This window comes from Mercurialis annua, linkage group LG1-X, assembly GCF_937616625.2.
Source record: "Mercurialis annua linkage group LG1-X, ddMerAnnu1.2, whole genome shotgun sequence".
NCBI lineage: Eukaryota > Viridiplantae > Streptophyta > Magnoliopsida > Malpighiales > Euphorbiaceae > Mercurialis > Mercurialis annua.
Window position 1 is genome coordinate 68,415,566 of NC_065570.1, and position 17,957 is coordinate 68,433,522.

Sequence of the window (17,957 nt, forward strand, 5' to 3'; positions counted from 1 at the left end):
TAAAAGGTGTTGATCCATCTCTGATTTTTTATTTGTATATATATTGAAATTGATGCACCTCGTCGATAGATTTACCAACCAAAATAAAAAAGATGAAAAGGAGTCGGTCATTTATTTTATTCTAAAGTAATAAAAAAAAATGGCCACCGCCAACGGCAAAAATAAATCATTGACGGCAGCCGAAGCGTAAAACAAAAGAGAAACGCTTGACGGCTAGAGTTTTCTATTTGAGAGAGAGAGGGATGTCTAGCTAACTCTTAAACTTAAAACCGACTGATTGGAGAGGTTTGACAGGTTAAATGAACATGTTAATCTAAGGGAACAAGTACAAAAATGACCTTCATGTTGCCATTAGAGTGCAAAAATAACCTCAATGTCTCAAACTTGTAAACAATCACTAATTATTAGCTTGTTTTAGTGTTCATTAATTAATTAATAGCTTAATTAAGTAACTTTGTACTAAATAATTATGTGTAAATACAATTGCTAAAATTAGTATGTCTGAGTCTCTACAAGGACTCTGTACGGCTTACTTGGTTCTGGTTTAGATTATAAAAGAAATTGAAGAAAAAAAAAACAGATAGAGAGATTCTCATGTGATGCTTAGGTGTTCGTATGCACTTGAATTGTTAATCATTGAATAACAACTTTAGTTTAATCCAATCATTGACATATACAGTACATCATTTCTGTTACTCAATTTTTATTTTTATTTTAAATATAGTTAATGTTAGTTTATTAGAATTTGGAAATACAAGAAACCTCTAATAATTAATATTCAATAAATTAATAAATCTAATAATTAATAAAATTTCAGGGAACCAATTTCAAAATTAGGTCTTACAAAGTATTCAATAAATATTCATACAAAAAATATTAATAAATTAATAATTTTAATAATTAATAAATTTATAATCCACCATGTATATTAATTATTAGAGGGTCGACTATACAAATATTTGAATGTATAATTCTAAAATATCTAAAAACAAATTCAGTATGGGACAACCGTAAGGAAAATTATTAACTTTTCTTCTAAACAATTTTTTTCAAAGTGTCTAATCTATCTTAATAGACATAAAAAAGGGACCTTATGAACGTAGGTACCTTAGAGTTTTTTTTGAAAAAAAAAATTGTCCAAAAGTCATTATGAAAAAAAAGTTACATTACACCAACATGCACAACCATGTTTATCGTTAATTTTTTTTTAACAATTATATTTTAAATTTTCATAACGACATCTGCATTATTAAAAAATCAATTTTATTATAGTGAATATTCATGTGAAAGTTAAAATTTATTATTAAAGAGGAGCAACTACTTAAAACTATCAATTAATTTATATTAACTTAAGAGGGGTTAGTGCCCCTCTTATTATCCACCTAGCTATACCACTGTGTATAGTATAATAAATTATTGAAAGATAAATAAAATAAATTTCAAATTATTTAAACATTTCAAAATAAAGAAATGTGTTATCAATTTTAAGGCGCATTTTAGTTGATAAGATATTTTTTCGTTTTAAATGAGGTCGTGATTCAAACCTTACTCATATACGCGGCCATCTAAATTTAGGGTTAAGTTTTACCTCCGACTACTGGACTTAATAAGGATTAATTAAAATATAGAAAGCTTGAATATGTTATTTTATAGTTGAAACTCATCTAAAACACCTCATATGCCATTGAAAAAAAGGAATATGCTATTGATTGACAGAACAAAATTTATAATTAACTTGACTATACATTAAGGTCTTTCTTTGCTGTTTTCTATTAGAATGTCTTAGGAACTTCCCATCTGAAAAAATAATTAAATAAATAAAACAGATAGTATTGTCCTTTAATTAATTACAAAAAGTTAAGCGAACACTAAATGAAAAGGGTTGTTGCTGATTTATTATTGACAATTTTGGTTGTGCACATGGGCTTGCTTCCCACTCTATACTCCAAAAATATCTAACACTTACCTTGTTGGTGTATGTTTTTTTTTTTATATAATTGGGTAGGAGAAGCTCTTGTGGAAGGAATTGAACCCACGATCTAGCAGTTTAGCGCTTATACCATTTGAACTATAGGTCATTGGTCCTTGTTGGTGTATGTTACTGCACATTTAATATTTTTTTAGTACAACTTTCTCTAACCAAATTGAATCAACTCATAAATTGTCATGAATCAATTCTAAAAATATTCAAAATTAATTTGATATTAATATTTAATCGAGCTCGAAATTAAAATGCTCAAATTAACTATTGAATCAAATTTGAATATGTGGAAAAAAAATTGAATATTAAAATATTCAACTTGGCAAACTTGAAAACATAATTAAAATTCTATTTATACAAGTTTATAATAATATTTTTACATTAAAAATTTAACTTCTAACATTTAATACTGATTATTGAGTGAAGTAAATTCGAACTCGATTCTCAATTATTCTATCAAAAATAAGTTAAATTTCTAAAATAAAATTCAATTCAATTTCAAAATTAGATATTGAAGTCGAGCCGAGTTGAAATTGAATTTAATAATATTTTAGTCTATTTTATTGCATATAGCCTCTTTTATTTGATACAATTTTTTGTTGAATTAGAGGTGTAATTGAATCAAGTTAACTCATATTACTCGAAGTAAACTACAAAAAAAAAATCATTGAATTTGAGCTACTTGAATCCGACTGCTAGATAAAATTTGGATATCAAAATACTTGATTGAACATGCTTGCAAATCTAATTAAAATTTAACAAGTTTATTTTATATAATTATACATATTTACGATAATAATTTAATTTTTACATCATTATTTAATTTTTATATTTTTGTGCACATAATCGAACCCAATCAAACTCGATTCTTAACCATTTTCCGAGTTCAAGCATCTAAAATAAATTTTAAGTTTTAGAGTCGGGTTGAATTCAAATTTAATAATATTTTGATTTGATTCATATCGATTACACCCTTATATCCAATTAAAGTTAAAGAACGAAGTGAGAAAAATTTATTTATAAAATACAACTGTACATCAGATAGATATAAACAATTGATCATGATGGATGATAACTAGGTAGCACGGACACTTCATTCAATCGACGTTTCCCATTTCGGAAACGTTTCGGACACGAAACCTCATTTTTTACATAGGAAACTTTAAAATTATACCGTTTCGCTGTGTCCAAGTGTCCCGTTTCCCCGTATCCGTGTCCGTGTCCTTGTCTGTGCTACCTAGGATGATAATACATTAATTGGATTCTATGTTAATAAATACCCTCTATTTAGAAATGATTAATCCATGAGAGTAGCCACTCAAAGTTTATGATGACTCATTTGGTTCTTTCACAAATTTTGAAGAAGCTTATAATGCAGTAATCATCATTTCTGAATAGTGTTCTATGCTATTATTATTTTCTGATATCAACTTAAGATAATTACAAATTTTCAGCATAAAAATATCTCGTTTAAACTAGACAAATTGATCTATTACTGAAGTTAGATGTCGGTCAAAAATCAAATGTGACATGTACAAAACTCCTTTCCGGAAAAATTCAGGTTCACTATAAGAAACACCATTTAAATGAAAAAGCATTAAATCATAAAACAAAGGCCTAATTACTTAAAAAACCCCCACTTTGGAACAATTTTCCGTTTATACCCTGACCTAGGAAAAAGTTCATTTGTACCCTTTTTTTGATTTTTCGTTTTCAATTGTACCCCAAAATTTTATTTTTTGACAATTTAATTAATTAAAGGATGAAAATATTAAAAATAATTAAATAGGAGGGTTATATCATCTTTTTTCTATTTGAAAAAATACAAATAAGTTAAAAAATGAAGGATTATTTTAAGCTTTTTCTAGATAAAAAAAAGTTCAATTTAGTGCTTTAGGGTAGAGTTGAAAACAAAAACTCAAAAAAAGGGTACAAATGAACTTTTTTCTAAGTCATGGTATAAACGAAAAAATATTACAAGGTGGAGGTTTTTTAAGTAATTAAGCCTAAAACAAAACATGTATTGTTGTCAACTCATACTCATGGAAGCCAAACTATGATCATGTTGTATAACTAAACCACAGCAGCAAAATAATTAAATTCCAGGTAAAATAACAAACTTTATACCAGCTAAAATGTGCAGTTAGATGTCGAGAGTCTTACATACCTACTTCCTTGAAGCCATTTGTCTGAAGCTAAACTGGTGAGAATCCCATCCGCCTTCTGGTTGGCTCCTTTTCATGGAAGCAGCAGATAAAGCAAAATGTTGCAAAGACCTTTTTTGATCATCTGTTGTTGCGATATTTACAGGAACAGACTGTTGTCCGCCATTTTCTATCCAGTTTCTACTTTCTAATGAAGTTATCCCTCCATTCAGATCAAAACCGAACCGTAAGTTAGCAACTTCATAGGAACCAGGTCCACCTTGACCTAGAGTCAAATGTGGTGCACCAGAAAAAGTGGAGAGATAAGGAAATGAAGCACATATTTGTGGATTTGTCATGTCGTGTGAAATGACACCAGGAGCATTGAGACTCGAGAATAATGGAATGTTGGGGTCAAAACAGGGTGCATTATTGTATAACAATGCATGAGGCGGCACCAATGACGGGGATTGAAGTGATGGGTAATTTGGCCTTCGCTGCATAGTTGGTGTAAACACCAGGAAATGTTGGGGCTTACTGCGACTGCTGAAGTTCTGCGGACTTAAATCTGCCTGGAACAAAGATTTTACACAATTAGATTTCGGCTGGCTTTCATTTTGCAAGAAAGTAACTGCAGAATCACCAAACATTCTGCCTCCGAATGCAGAGATTCCCCGTGCATATGCTGAATGGCGAAAATCACTGCATGCATCTTCGCATGTCAGATTTCTGAACCTTTTTCTCCAAGACCATAGCATTACCACCTGCATGCTTAACACAGTCTCTTCTTCCGGAACGACTACATATTGAGCCTTGGGTTCTAGGTGAACAGCCTGTATGATACATGCTATCTCTAGCAGACGTTTGAGCAGCTGTATCAAGAACCGAGTCTTTTACAACAAGATCCTCTAGACAGCACCTTAAGCTGGTAGATGTGAATGTATTGATACCACTATGCCTGTTAAGCTCACATGAGATAGCATCCGCTGTAGTCTTCTGACAGCTATCATTTGAAGAAGATGGCAGAATAATACATGTTAAGTTGAAGGAGGAGGACTGGATCTTAAGTTGCTTACTGGAAAATATTCCCGGCATCATAGACTTTGAACCATCTTCATTTACATCTATCCAGTGCTCATTCATTCTTTCAATTGCTATATCATTTCTCTCTTTGCAAATGGATTCTCTGCCCTCTGAGCTGACATCGCTTTTTACGGAAAGACTCTCTGCAGAACTAGTACTCCTTGGGAAAAATGTCGGAACAAAGAATTTGATCGGCTGGAACTAAATTGCAAGTCCCTTCCACATGATTCCTTTCTTGAGTTCTAAATCTGAAAGAGAAATAATAAGAGAAGATAATTGTGAGTCATCAACTTTTCCTTCCTTGTAACCTAAGTTGCACGGAAACGGAAACGGCGAAACAGATTTTTCCAAAATATAGGAAACGGAAACGTGGGGGAAACGTGTAAATAGTAAAAAATATAGAGGTATATTTATAAATATTAAAAGTTATAAAATTATGTAATATATATATATATAATTTATTTTTATATAAATAAATTATTATAACAGTTGATAAGATAAATTATTAGAATAAATAACACAACATTAAATTCCATAATAAAAAAGTCTATGATTTGAATATATAACAAATACTCCTATAACATATCAATATTCCATAATTATAAAGTCTATGGATAATTGATTAGATACTTAACCTTTTTTAGGGTTTTCTTTAACTATTTAAGCATTGTTTTTATATAGGCAACGGGTTTCTTTTTAGGAAACGAGTTTCCAACTTTTAGTATTTACAGAAACGAGCCCGAAACGTTTCCGAAGAGTTTCTGAGAGTTTCGGAAACGGAAACGTTTCCGAAACGGGGAAACTCACCCTACATAAAGTTTCCGTGCATCCTAACAAACAGAAGAAATATGAGTACAATTTTAAAACGTTTTTTTCATTTCTGTTGACTGGACAGACTCTCAGCTATTATTTCATCGTAAGAATTAGAACCATTTTCTTTATATCCAATCCCGTACCTGCATCAGCAAATGTTCTATGAGAATTAGACGAGCACTTCGCCTTCCCTAGATGATATAGTTCTTCAGGGTGATAGGCCTAAAATTATTGGCCATCTTACTTGCTTTTAAATCTTTTCCATTAGCCCAAAGTACCTTTAAGGCAGATGAAAATAGCTAAAACTCCTTTTGGCCAATGACATGCTGATTGTACAACACAGAACATCTACCGGAATGAAAAGTCTTGAGCAGTTAAGCTGCATGACAAAACACAAAAACTGACAAGCAGAATCATAGGATAACTCACATATGAAAGTAAGTGATGTTGCACCATAGACCACCTTCACAGACCGACATCAGCAAGTTCATTAATTACTGAAAGAGAATGCAACTCTAGAGCCTGACTTTTCCAAATCAAAATAAATCAATCAGTCAGTCGAGCACTTTCATGTTTCCTGCAACAATTAAAATATCCATTACGCATTAGTTGCGGTTCAACTTTTGGAATACAAACGATCAAAACGTCAAGTTAACAAGAAAAAGGGAAATAGTTCCAAAAAGCACTTTTGTTCCACCAATGAAGCAATGCCGAACAAACTCCTCAACCAAAGGCTTACCAGAAATCTAAATGTAAGCAACATGAATCACATGATCATGATAACAGAGAAATAACAAAAAAAAGGAGCAAGGGGAAATTCACTGTCTCCTGGAAAAAACCAATTATGTGGAGAGTTAAAAAAAAAATACATCAATAACAACAAACAGGCTTGCATAACCAATTTCAGGTCATAATATCAGAAAGACAAAGCAAGATGCAGCTAAATTCTTCTACACCTTAAAGTCTCCGTGATTCCTTCATTATCAGGTCAATTATCACTTTACTCTCGTCTTTCCCTGAAGGCATGAGATAAATTTATCAGAAAAATGAACCAAATGATAGCACTGAACTGTTGAGCCTGACAAAAGTCAATTATCGATCAGTATAAACTAGAACACATCTCCACTTATAGGTTGCACCACTGGTGGGATTTAGTGATTGATTAGCTAAGAAAGAATGCAGATAATGTTACCTACAGAATAAAATCCACTTTCTGGCAAGTTTACCAACATCATAATATCTTCTTTGGCATTAGTAACTAAATTGGAAAGCCCTTTACAAGTACTTCAATAAAAATATATCAAATCAATAAAAAAGAGCAGAGAATAATTGTACAGATCAAGGTCGGACAGACTAGCTTATATACATAATAACAGAAAAACATGAATCAATTTGTGTGTCGATTTCAATTCATCTCTTCATATGTTAAAATGGTAGATAGGAAAAAGATATTGCATGCATATACACACATGAATAACCTTGAAATTTTCCTAAAAGTGATTACAATGCAAGAAATGAAGAATTGCAAACCGAAAAATCTCAAATAACATGCCACCTAATTACTGACAATAAAATGGGTAACATGACACAGCAAAATAATGATCCTTAATCAGATCTCAAGCATGTTCATAACCTTAAGTTGCTGCTTTAAATCTAATGAGAAAAATCCATCGCAGTATTGGGTAAAATAAGGAGTTGAATTTCCTATTGAAACCCTTCTCTAACCATCAGCTTCCAAGCAAAACAAAAAGGACAACCAAGGGAAACAACTTGATTGTATAACTGAGCTGCATAGAAAATAACAAGGGAAAAAACTTGATTCATCAATGATGATACAATACTAGTTGCGAATTTCCATAATTACAAAATTAAGAAAACAATGTATTCAAAATTCTTATTCCTTGTAACCAAATGATGACAATCACCAAAAACGGCAATTTTAAGCTAAATATATACGAACATTAATTTACCTAAAAAATCAAATACATTTAGAAATGTTGTTATAGTGTAATTAAGTCATTAATTCCAACTTAAGTCTTTACACAAAAATTCCACCAAGAAACAAGAAAATCCTATTAGAGCAGAAATCTCCAATTAATTTCCTCCCTCATCTCAAATGGTTTTCTCAGCAAACAAACAACCAAGAAGCAGAATAGAATAGCAATAATCCATCACAAACAAAAACAAAACGAAGGTTACTGAAGAAGAAGATGAAGGGTACCTGTTGTTGTTTTACGGTGACGTTTGGTGCAAAAGCTGAAAAAAACTGAATCTGTGTGTATGAGTAATGCTTAAATATCTGATTCTGAGCTGAGTCATTGGCACCGAGAGGAGGGACCCAGATGACACGAGATGACTGACTTTGCATGTTGTTCTGACGAGTAGTGTGCGGCGGTGGAATATGTCAGTCAGGATCAGCACTTCTTTCATTGCGGAACACCAAAACAGTCTTCTTATTATTTTTTTAAAATAAGGTTCATATATATCTCATGTATTATATTAAAAAAAAAAATTACACAATACACAAATAAATTTTAATGGTATATTTATAGTAATTTTATAATATATTTACACTATAGTGTATTTTTTATGTATTTATAGTGTATGTTTGGTATTTTTTTAGAATATCTATATTTTTTGTATATTTCTGCCGTTTTTAGTATATTTATGGTGTATTAGCAGTGTTTTTATAGTATACACCACAAAAACACTTAAAAATACTATAAATAAATTATATATACACTATTTTTACATTATAAAAACACTATAAATACAATATATACATTATTGTTACACTATAAAAAATCAGAAAAAAATCAGAAAAAAAATTATAAAAAAAATTATTAAAACTTAAAAAAATTATTTTTGAAATTTAAAAAAAATTATTTTTCATAAATAAAAAAATTAAAAAAATATCAAAAACTGACAGGTAAAGAGTAAATAAGTTAGCAAAACATGTATCGTAAGAAATTACCATAATAAAATATAAAAAATAAATAAATTTTAAACATAATATATAGTCTAATCAGATATGTTCAGTCAGTGGTTCAATTAAATCAATTACATGTTCAATCGGTGGGCACAATTCGAACCAACCTGCTCAATTTGGTCAAATTTGGTTGAACAAAATTTTAAGTTTGTATGGTTAGTTGGCTAGGCTTTGTTCAACCTGTTCAATCAGAAAAATACTTGTGTGAATCTAATCTACCACATAAAATTATAAATCATCCATTAAATACATGACACGTGACATAAGTAAATACCATAATTAATTAATAAATAGCATTTAGTTCTAATTAAAAGATCAATAATTAATGTTATATATATTGATTAGTTATAACATTTAATTACACCACATGTCATGTATTTAAATTCACACAAGTATTTAGCGTTGAACCGGCTGGTCCGATCCGATTTTGTAATCACTACTTTAAATCCCAGATTTCACTTAAACAGAAGAATTCCTCTTTTGTCCAAAAATCTAGAACATAATAGAATAGACCAGAACATGAAGCCTTTGGGTTAGCAGAGATACAGATCAAACACGTAAGAGACGACGTGGCAATCCAACATGCAGAGTTCATCTCCTACAAAAACCGCCACTCTGCTACGTGTTCTTCTTCCTCATATTCAAATATACTTTGCGAAACCGCTTCCTTTATTTTCTCTTACAAAAACTATTGTAAATCCACTTCCATAACACCTGGTAACTAAAAAAACTTTCGTAACACAAAAAATGATTAATCTGTTGGCTTTATCTCTTGTCTTAATTTCTCTATTAACAGCACAAGTTTACTCTCCAAATCCATCATCCACCGGCCAGAAAGACGATGTCATTGTTAAAGAAGGTCATAGAGTTATAGTCGTTGAAACTTTCGACGATCACGGCCAGCATAACACCAAAGTTTCAATCTCTCCACCGCTGGATCCTATCGCCGGCGATGGAAATGAGAAATTTCCATCTGGCTTTGTTGATAATGCTAAAAATAATATGAAACAAGCAGCGCAGGTTCTTCCAAATATAGGGCAAGGCATTTCTTCAGCCTTTCATCGGAATCAAGAAAAAGGCGGCGGTGACAACAACGGACCTGGACCTGGAGAGCTTATTTGCGATGCATTTGGGAAATGTACGCATAAGCTTGCGAGTGTGATTGGTAAAGCGAAAGATCAAGTTTGCGGAAAGACACAGGAGGCAGGTCATGAGATTAAAGAAGCGGCTAAAGAAGTGGTTCATATAAAGAAAGAAATAGGGGTTGAAGCTATAGATAAAGTAGAAGAAGCTTATGAGAAAGCAAAGGATAAAGCGTCACAGAAAGCTCACGATGCTTATGAGAAAGCTAAAGAAATTGCTTCCGAGAAAGGGGAAGATGTTAAAGAATCAGCAAAAGAATCGTTTCAAAAAGCTAAAGATGCAGCCAAATCGGCCAAAGATTTAGCCAAAACAATCCGCCACGACGCAGCAGCAAATGTATCAGAGCAAGTTGAGAAAGCAGGAAAAAGAATGGGGAAATCTTTGAGCCATGGGATTAGGTTTTTGGCTTCGACGCAAGGAGTTAATTCTTTAATGAGTGTGACCAATTTGCTGGGGTTTTCTGCGGCTTACGGGATGTGTGTGTGGGTGACTTTCATTTCGAGCCATGTTTTGGCGACTGCTTTGACGAGGAACCAGTTTGGATTGGTGCAGAGTAAGATATATCCGGTTTATTTCAGGGCCATGGCTTATTGCATTGGGGTGGCTCTGTTGGGGCATTTAGTTGGGCAGAGAAAGTTGGTTTTTAATAGAACGGCTGAGATGTTTCAAGTTGTTAATCTTCTGGCGGCAATTTCAGTTGTATTGATGAATGCCTTCTATTTGGAGCCTTTGGCAACTAAGGTAGTTTATCATTGCCTTTGCTTAATTACTTGTTTTTTCAATTGCTTAATCAATAATCATATTTATAGTTTATCACTTACATACACTTGCTAATGCTATTTCGTCATGCACAATCATGGACTTGAGGTTCAAGGATTTGCTGGAGTATCGATTATAAAATCATGTCTGAGATAGGACATAAAGCTTACGTCGTACAGAAACTTATAGAATGATACACTTCGATAAAATTTTGAACTTATAGAATCCCGCGCCTGCTTCAACCTCACCAGATGGTGCGAGGGGGATGAGCTACTCGTTGATGTATTTGAGGGGTCATAGACAAGTTCCTATACTCATGAACGCCAATTTTTGATTGGTATTTAGTACGAGCATAGTATTGACGTATATTGCTATTGATCAAACATCAGCACTGTTGATCTACAAATTATTTGCAAAATTCGGAACTACCCCATGTGTTATGTATGTATTTGCGATTTGTGTAAATGTAGGTGATGTTTGAGAAACTCAAGATTGAAAAGGAAGAAGGCAGGGGAGAGAGCTCAAGTGCCAAACCAAGCAGAGCCGAAGCGGAGCAAACTACTCTACGCGCAGACGTCCCAGTAGCCGCAACAGCAGAGGCAGAGAGTCGAGAGCAACAAGAAAGCAGGTCCAAGATGGCGAGAATGAATGAAAAGCTCAAGAGGTTGAATTCGTATTCATCGTTTTTGAATGTAGCGACCCTGATGGCTCTTACTTGCCACTTAGTCTACCTGGGGCAGCGCCTCCACGGGACCTGATGAAGCTGTAATCTGGTGCTATTTTATGCAGAAGTTGGTCTCAGTGTGTATGTATTTGCGTGGGATTTGGTTTTTAAGTCGGAAAAAAAATTAACAGCTGGTGTAACAAAGAAACGAAAGTAGGAGTTTACTTTTACGTAATTATTTTATGCCTGTATAGTGAACTACACAATTTATTTTGCAGTGCAATGGATTTTAGGAACCAATATTTTAACTCTCTTCTAAGCTTCGAAGACCGACTAGAATTCTTTATTGCAGTCATTGCTGTGGTCATCTGCTAATGTAAATACAAATATGTTTCAAGCATTAGAAGTAAATTGGTTGATTATATTAGATTCAACTAGCGATTTTTTGAGTCTAAGTATTCGGTTTGGTGGTTTTGATATAATCACGACTGCTAATAACAGAGAAATGCAGGAGAGACTTGCTAAGATCATTGCATATAGAACACATTGATTTGCGAAAAAGAGTAATGCAATTATTGAAACTAAGGCCAGCACAATGACATTAATCAAATCAAACATTCATATACGTACGCTTTCATGAAGAAACTTAAAAACAATCACTCAGATGTTATTTCTTGCAACAATGCCCTTCTCTGAATTGTAAAGTGCTACTCCTTAATCTTATCCTTGGCACACTCAATCCTACGCTCAATGAATTCAAATTTTTCTGTCAACAAATTACTAATTTCAGTCATAGTACTGCAAGACCGCACATACTGTATATTCTCACCACTGAAGCACTCTGCAAATGCAAGATCTAATTTGGCTTTGCGGTTCTTCTTCTTTTGTTTCTCCAATTTCACATTCAACTTGGTTATATTTATTGTGAGGAAAGATTTCTCATTCATGATGTACTTGCCTTGTTTTCTCGGTGGCAAATTCTTCAGCTTTTCCAGTACGATAAATGCTTCTGCAGCGGAAGGCCAAACATCTGGACAGGATTCATAAGCGCTGAAAATGACCGCACACGCAAGAATTCCGCATAGAGTCGTGAGTTCCTTCAGCTTCTTTAACAACCCGGCCTTCCTTTTGCCAAAGGTCAGTTTTCGAGCAGATGCATTGGTGATGAGTTCGTATTTCAAATTTCTCACCGCCATAATCCTGCAGAAGAAGAGATGAAGTAACCTTTGAAAAAACACTTGCAAGGTTTGTGACGATCTAGAGAGATTTACAAGCAATAACAATATGAACATATAATTATCAAAAATAAAAAACAATATGAACATATGGTGATATGGTATCATATAGCAATTTATAAGGCAAACAACTCATTACTACTCCATGAACAAATTTCTATGTAGAGATGAGAAAATATGGTAATTAAAGACTCATAATTTGCTAGTTTCGGTAACTATATAATGATAACGCGTCAACAACGAGAAAAAGATTGACATAATTATCAACTTATACTTTGGTATATGAAGAGACCTGACATGTAAAGAATATTTTTCATGAATTAATATGCTTAATAAACTTATCTAATTTAGGAAAACAGATTTCTAAATGAGGTGACACGTGCTAGTCTATCTTACAGCGCAGCTGACTATATTAGTTTCAATGCATTTTGCGTCTATTTTGCACTCCAGCGGCTAACTCCTGAACTCATCCTAGAGATAACTTCAGCAATAATTTGAATGAAAATCTATCTTCTTTTATTGTTTAAATTGCTTCAGATTTGAACGTTTTAAAAATCAAAATGAGTTTTTGGTAATTGTTTCCTGATGTGGAGTTTCCTAAACAACACCTATCCTGTAATGATTTCTTTAAAATAAATTTGCGTCTTTCATTCTCAGTACCAGCTCTACCAAGGAAAAACATTCACATGGTGTAAAAATAGAAACTTATCAAATTTACCTATAGCGAATTAAGTCAGAACTTCAGGTATCTCCAAGGGAAATCTAGTTTTATTGACTAGCAAGCTTTCTTGACTTACTGGTTCTCCTGAAAATTGGTAGCCATCCAGCTTACTGTCGGAGGACAGGAAAGATCTCTTAAAATTGTTTTCCAGTTCGCCTTTCCAACTTCCAGCATTATACTCAAACATCTGCATAGAAAATGCAACCAGTAGCTCTCATCAGTAGGAAAAGAAGTTAAACAGCTTCAAACTCTCATGCAGGATCCTGAATTTGAGAGTTAAAATTCAATGTTGCTATACACTTGTGCTGATTATCTGTAACAAAAAGAATTTTGAAAAACAACAGTCAACAACAATCAAAAGCATAAAGCTGAAGGGAAACATAGCTGTCTCTGGTTCAGTGCATACTACCTAGTCACAAACAACTGAAGAAAATGATTAAAAACTACAGAATGCTTTTAGCAGATATTTGGGAGCAAAAACTAATTCTTACTATTTAAAAGGGGCAGGGTACAATAAATAAAAATTAAGTCAAATTGATGTTATTATCTTACCCAGTATGAGTAGAAAACATAGTCTTTGAAGTTCATAACATTCCTCACCAGATGCATTTTCCAAAAGCTAAGGGACTGTAACTGTTCCAATGCAACAATTACCATTCAGCAACAGCACTTCAAACATTTCTTGCCAATATTCAGGAAAGTACTTGAACAATTAAGGTTTATAATATACCTATATCAATGCAGCGTCAATAAGAAAATAATTTGATTTTGTTCAAGTGGGGCAGTGAAGAATCGTACATTTCTCACCGATAATAATTCAACATCCAAATTGGATTTTACAAGTGGCACAAAAATGGTAAGATGTTGCAGAAGCCACTTCTGATTTCTACTAGTCGTTCAGAGTTTTAATAGTTTTTTCTTTTCCATCACTTCCCCACTTCCAGATTCTGCTTCAGCACAGGCCCCACGTCAGCACTACCAATAATAATTCGCCAATTGGAGGATTCTTTCAATTTACTCATCATTTTGTGGCAGACTGAAATGTTATGGAATAAATTGAGTGTGGTTGCTAATTACATTACCTTCCTGTTCACAAGAACAATATCACTCTTTAAAATTGGAAACCGAGTGGATCTCTAAGAACTATTTTCTTTTTCCACATTTGAGATGGGCTTCATTGTTGTATGACAGTTATAGTAGATCCTTTAATTTTCCATCATCTTCACAGGAGCTGATGGTTAGAAAACTCACAGCTAGCTATTCCCCACAGAAGTTCAGCCCCAAGGCCCTTTATTTCCTATACAGAGATATCATAAACATTGTTCCAATACTTCTGATTCCCTTATTTTGTGTGAAATATTTTCAGATTTTTCATAAATTTCTCGACTCATTGGGTGAGAAATACCGCCCGCCACAAAGTAATGCACCTCACTTCCCACCTCAATCCAACTCTGGCCAGGTTCCTTCTTCACTCTTCGATCTTTCATTATTTCCCTAATGTTCATGGCCAAGACATCAATTCCAGCATCTGTGTAAATGTTGTAAAGAAGAACATATGATGAAGATTCCTGCGGGTCAAGCTCAATTAGTTTCTCCGCTACACGTTTCCCTGTAACAGCGTCCTTATAAAGCCTGCAAGCACTCACCAGTGTTCTCCATATCACTGGGTCATCTCCAAAACTTGAGTTCAAAATATAATTTTCAGCATCCACCAGTCTTCCGGCACGACTAAGGAGGTCAACAACACAGACGCAGTGCTCTAAATTAATTTTCATGTCATAGTTATTCTTCATGCTTTCGTAGTATCTGTCATCACCAAAAAGAAATAAACCATTCAGATCACAAATTTAGGAACATAAAGACATGTCTAAAAGTCCACTTAGGTTATGTCTTCAAATATAAGAAACATGATCGAACTTCCTGGCAAAAAAAATGGAAGTTCAAAAAATTCTAATGTTTTTTTCTAAATCCCAAGTGACTCTGAAAAAACATTCTACAATTCTTAGTTTTCTATGGTTCAAATACAATTAAATGGCTTGAAGCTAGCTAGTAAGCAATGACATATTAAAATTTGACAATGTAATGGTGGCAAATGGGTTCAACTTTCAAAATTTATGAATGTGATAAATGTGCATATGCCAAATCTAAAGACTAATGAGATGCCTATTAATTTCACTATAAGTCTATAATTAGTGATATTTTTCTCTCAAAATTGCAAAAAAAATTCTTAACTTCTAAGTAGCAGTCTTATCTACTTAACTCGGAGGACTATTGTTCACATAGTTATCAGAGGCGTGCTTGTCCTTGCCCAAGAAAAAAAAAGGAAAAAGAAAAGTTGTCTCTCGTCGCACCTTAGTCCTTCCTCAACAAGCCCTCCATGGCTACAAGCAGTAAGAACTCCAAGGAATGTAATTTGGTTTGGGTAAACTCCGCGACTCTTCATCAACTCAAAGAGGTTCAAGGCATCGTTTGCGCATCCATGCAGTGCATTGCTGTAGATCATCACAGACCAGGACACTGTATCAGGATTCTTTATCTCCTCAAATGTTCTTTTAGCAGAACCTATATTGCCAGACTTTGCATACATAAGAATCTGTGAGTTCTGAACAGCAGTGAATATCCCACTGCCAGTCTTCATAGCATATCCCTGGACCTGCTCTCCAGATCTTTCTGCAGCTAAATCTGCACAAGTACTCAACATAACTGATAGTATGAACTCATCTGGCTTCTTCCCAGATGCCATAAATTCATCAAACAGAGCCACCGCACTTTCAAATTGCCCATTTTTAGCATAACCAGCAATCATGGAAGTCCATGAGACAATATCCAACTTGGGAGTCAAACTGAAGCACTTAAACTGATCCTCAGTGGAACCCAACAAGGAGTACAGCTCAATAAGTGCACTCCCAATGAATTCATCAGATTGGACGTTGTTCTTACAGATATGGGTATGAATTTGTTTTCCAAACTCAATCGCTTGAATACTGTTACAAATTTTGACAATGCTTGAGAATGTGAAATTTGAGGGTTTTATACCCTTCCTTAGCATCTGAGAGAAAAGGTCAAATGCTTCATAAGCGCCCTGTTCATCTATATCCTCAATTTGGATGAACCCAGCGATCATAGCATTATACATTACAACATTCTGATTAGGACTTGTCATGAAAAGTTGAATTGCATCACCTAGATACCCAGTTTTTGCATACATATCAAGCAATGCAGTCCCAACAACACCATCCAAATCCAATCCAAGTTTAACAGTGTATCCATGAAGTGTTTTACCATATTCTATCATATTATCAGCATTTACATAACATGTCTTTAAAGCACTCCCAATCGTAAACGTAGTCAATTTTAATCCACTACGATGCATGTTCGCTAAAACGTTCAACATCTCCTCATAAGCACCAATTCTAACATACCCAGCAATCAAAGAATTCCAAGAAACATTATCCAGTTCATGAGAACAGTCAAACAAAACCCTAGCCTGATCAACCCTCCCACACTTACAATACATATCAATAAGCAAATTGGTCAAAAAAACTTGCTTTCCCAACCCACAAACAATAGCCAAACCATGAATTAGTTTACCTAATCCAAGATCATTTATTTGACCACAAGCACTTAGCACACCAGCATAACTAAACTTATCAAGCTTTAAACAAGCCATTCTAGCTTCACGAAACAGCTCAAACGCCTTATGATGAAAACCCATCTCGCTATACCCAGAAATCAAAAGATTATAAGAAATGACACTTCGTTCAGGCATTTTATCAAACAGTTTGTGAGCAGTATCCATCTCTCCAAACTTACTGTACATGTTGAGAAGATTATTGAGCAGGAAGAGGCATGGGTTGAAAGCAGTTTTTATGATGTGGGAATGAGCAAGTTTGCCATGGATTAATGACCCACATTTCAAAGAGAGTTGTACTAGTTTTGTATAGGCAATGGAGTCCAAGGTCATGTTTGGCGCACTTGTACCAAAACCATGTCGTGTTTGAAATTTGGTTCACTAGACCAGCTCGATTAATTCAATAATTTGGATTTACGGGTCATATTGTAATACAAAATTTTAAAAGATTATAAAGGGTAATTTTAGTTTTGATAAGAAATGCAAACATATAAAATTATTTTAGGCAAAATAGAGGTGACCACGGTTCGTAACCGGAACCGCCACCGGAACCGCCAGGTCACGGTTCAAAAAATATTGGAACCCGATTGAAATAAATATATCCTACCCCCAATATAAATTTATTTCCGGATACATATTTCTTATTTCAAACTAAAATTACCCTTTATAAACTGATAATTTGAGTATCCTCGTATCAATTATCCAGCATATTGTAAAACATGACATACAAAAATTTCTGGTACGTAATCAAGCACTAGAACAATTGTTCAAACAAAAACAAAAAACCCTAAAAA

At 33.7% G+C, this 17,957-nt stretch overlaps 3 protein-coding genes across 22 annotated transcripts; 1 reads left to right on the forward strand and 2 right to left on the reverse strand.

Annotated features, from left to right (window-relative positions):
* Nucleotides 1-1,709: 1,709 nt before the first annotated feature.
* LOC126665467 (uncharacterized) lies at nucleotides 1,710-8,485 on the reverse strand. 18 transcript variants are annotated; one of them, XR_008790001.1, is made up of 7 exons: nucleotides 8,243-8,484; nucleotides 7,214-7,808; nucleotides 6,978-7,037; nucleotides 6,451-6,598; nucleotides 6,165-6,369; nucleotides 4,149-5,456; nucleotides 2,972-3,218 (listed from the first exon to the last, which is right to left on the reverse strand). XR_008790001.1 is itself a non-coding variant. In XM_056104351.1 (4 exons), exon 4 carries the CDS (start codon nucleotides 4,893-4,895, stop codon nucleotides 4,149-4,151), a length of 747 nt encoding a protein of 248 aa, XP_055960326.1. In that variant the 5' UTR covers nucleotides 4,896-5,456; nucleotides 6,165-6,369; nucleotides 6,451-7,808; nucleotides 8,243-8,482; the 3' UTR covers nucleotides 4,027-4,148. The 18 variants fall into 18 exon arrangements, 2 of the variants coding, with proteins under 2 accessions (XP_055960327.1, XP_055960326.1); XR_008790002.1 differs by having other exon boundaries at nucleotides 7,655-7,808; nucleotides 8,243-8,483; XR_008790000.1 differs by having other exon boundaries at nucleotides 6,451-7,037; nucleotides 7,655-7,808.
* A 1,063-nt stretch (nucleotides 8,486-9,548) lies between these two features.
* LOC126679812 (uncharacterized) lies at nucleotides 9,549-11,876 on the forward strand. The gene is made up of 2 exons (XM_050374807.2): nucleotides 9,549-10,894; nucleotides 11,383-11,876. Exons 1-2 carry the CDS (start codon nucleotides 9,758-9,760, stop codon nucleotides 11,668-11,670), a joined length of 1,425 nt encoding a protein of 474 aa, XP_050230764.1. The 5' UTR covers nucleotides 9,549-9,757; the 3' UTR covers nucleotides 11,671-11,876.
* Nucleotides 11,877-12,682: 806 nt separating this feature from the next.
* LOC126662311 (pentatricopeptide repeat-containing protein At3g13880) lies at nucleotides 12,683-17,709 on the reverse strand. Of its 3 annotated transcripts, none has more exons than XM_056104354.1 (4): nucleotides 15,884-17,709; nucleotides 14,340-15,338; nucleotides 14,085-14,262; nucleotides 12,683-13,845 (listed from the first exon to the last, which is right to left on the reverse strand). In XM_056104354.1, exons 1-2 carry the CDS (start codon nucleotides 17,494-17,496, stop codon nucleotides 14,843-14,845), a joined length of 2,109 nt encoding a protein of 702 aa, XP_055960329.1. In that variant the 5' UTR covers nucleotides 17,497-17,709; the 3' UTR covers nucleotides 12,683-13,845; nucleotides 14,085-14,262; nucleotides 14,340-14,842. The 3 variants fall into 3 exon arrangements, with proteins under 3 accessions (XP_055960329.1, XP_055960330.1, XP_055960328.1); XM_056104355.1 differs by having other exon boundaries at nucleotides 14,331-15,338; XM_056104353.1 differs by having other exon boundaries at nucleotides 14,085-15,338.
* Between the last annotated feature and the right edge of the window lie 248 nt (nucleotides 17,710-17,957).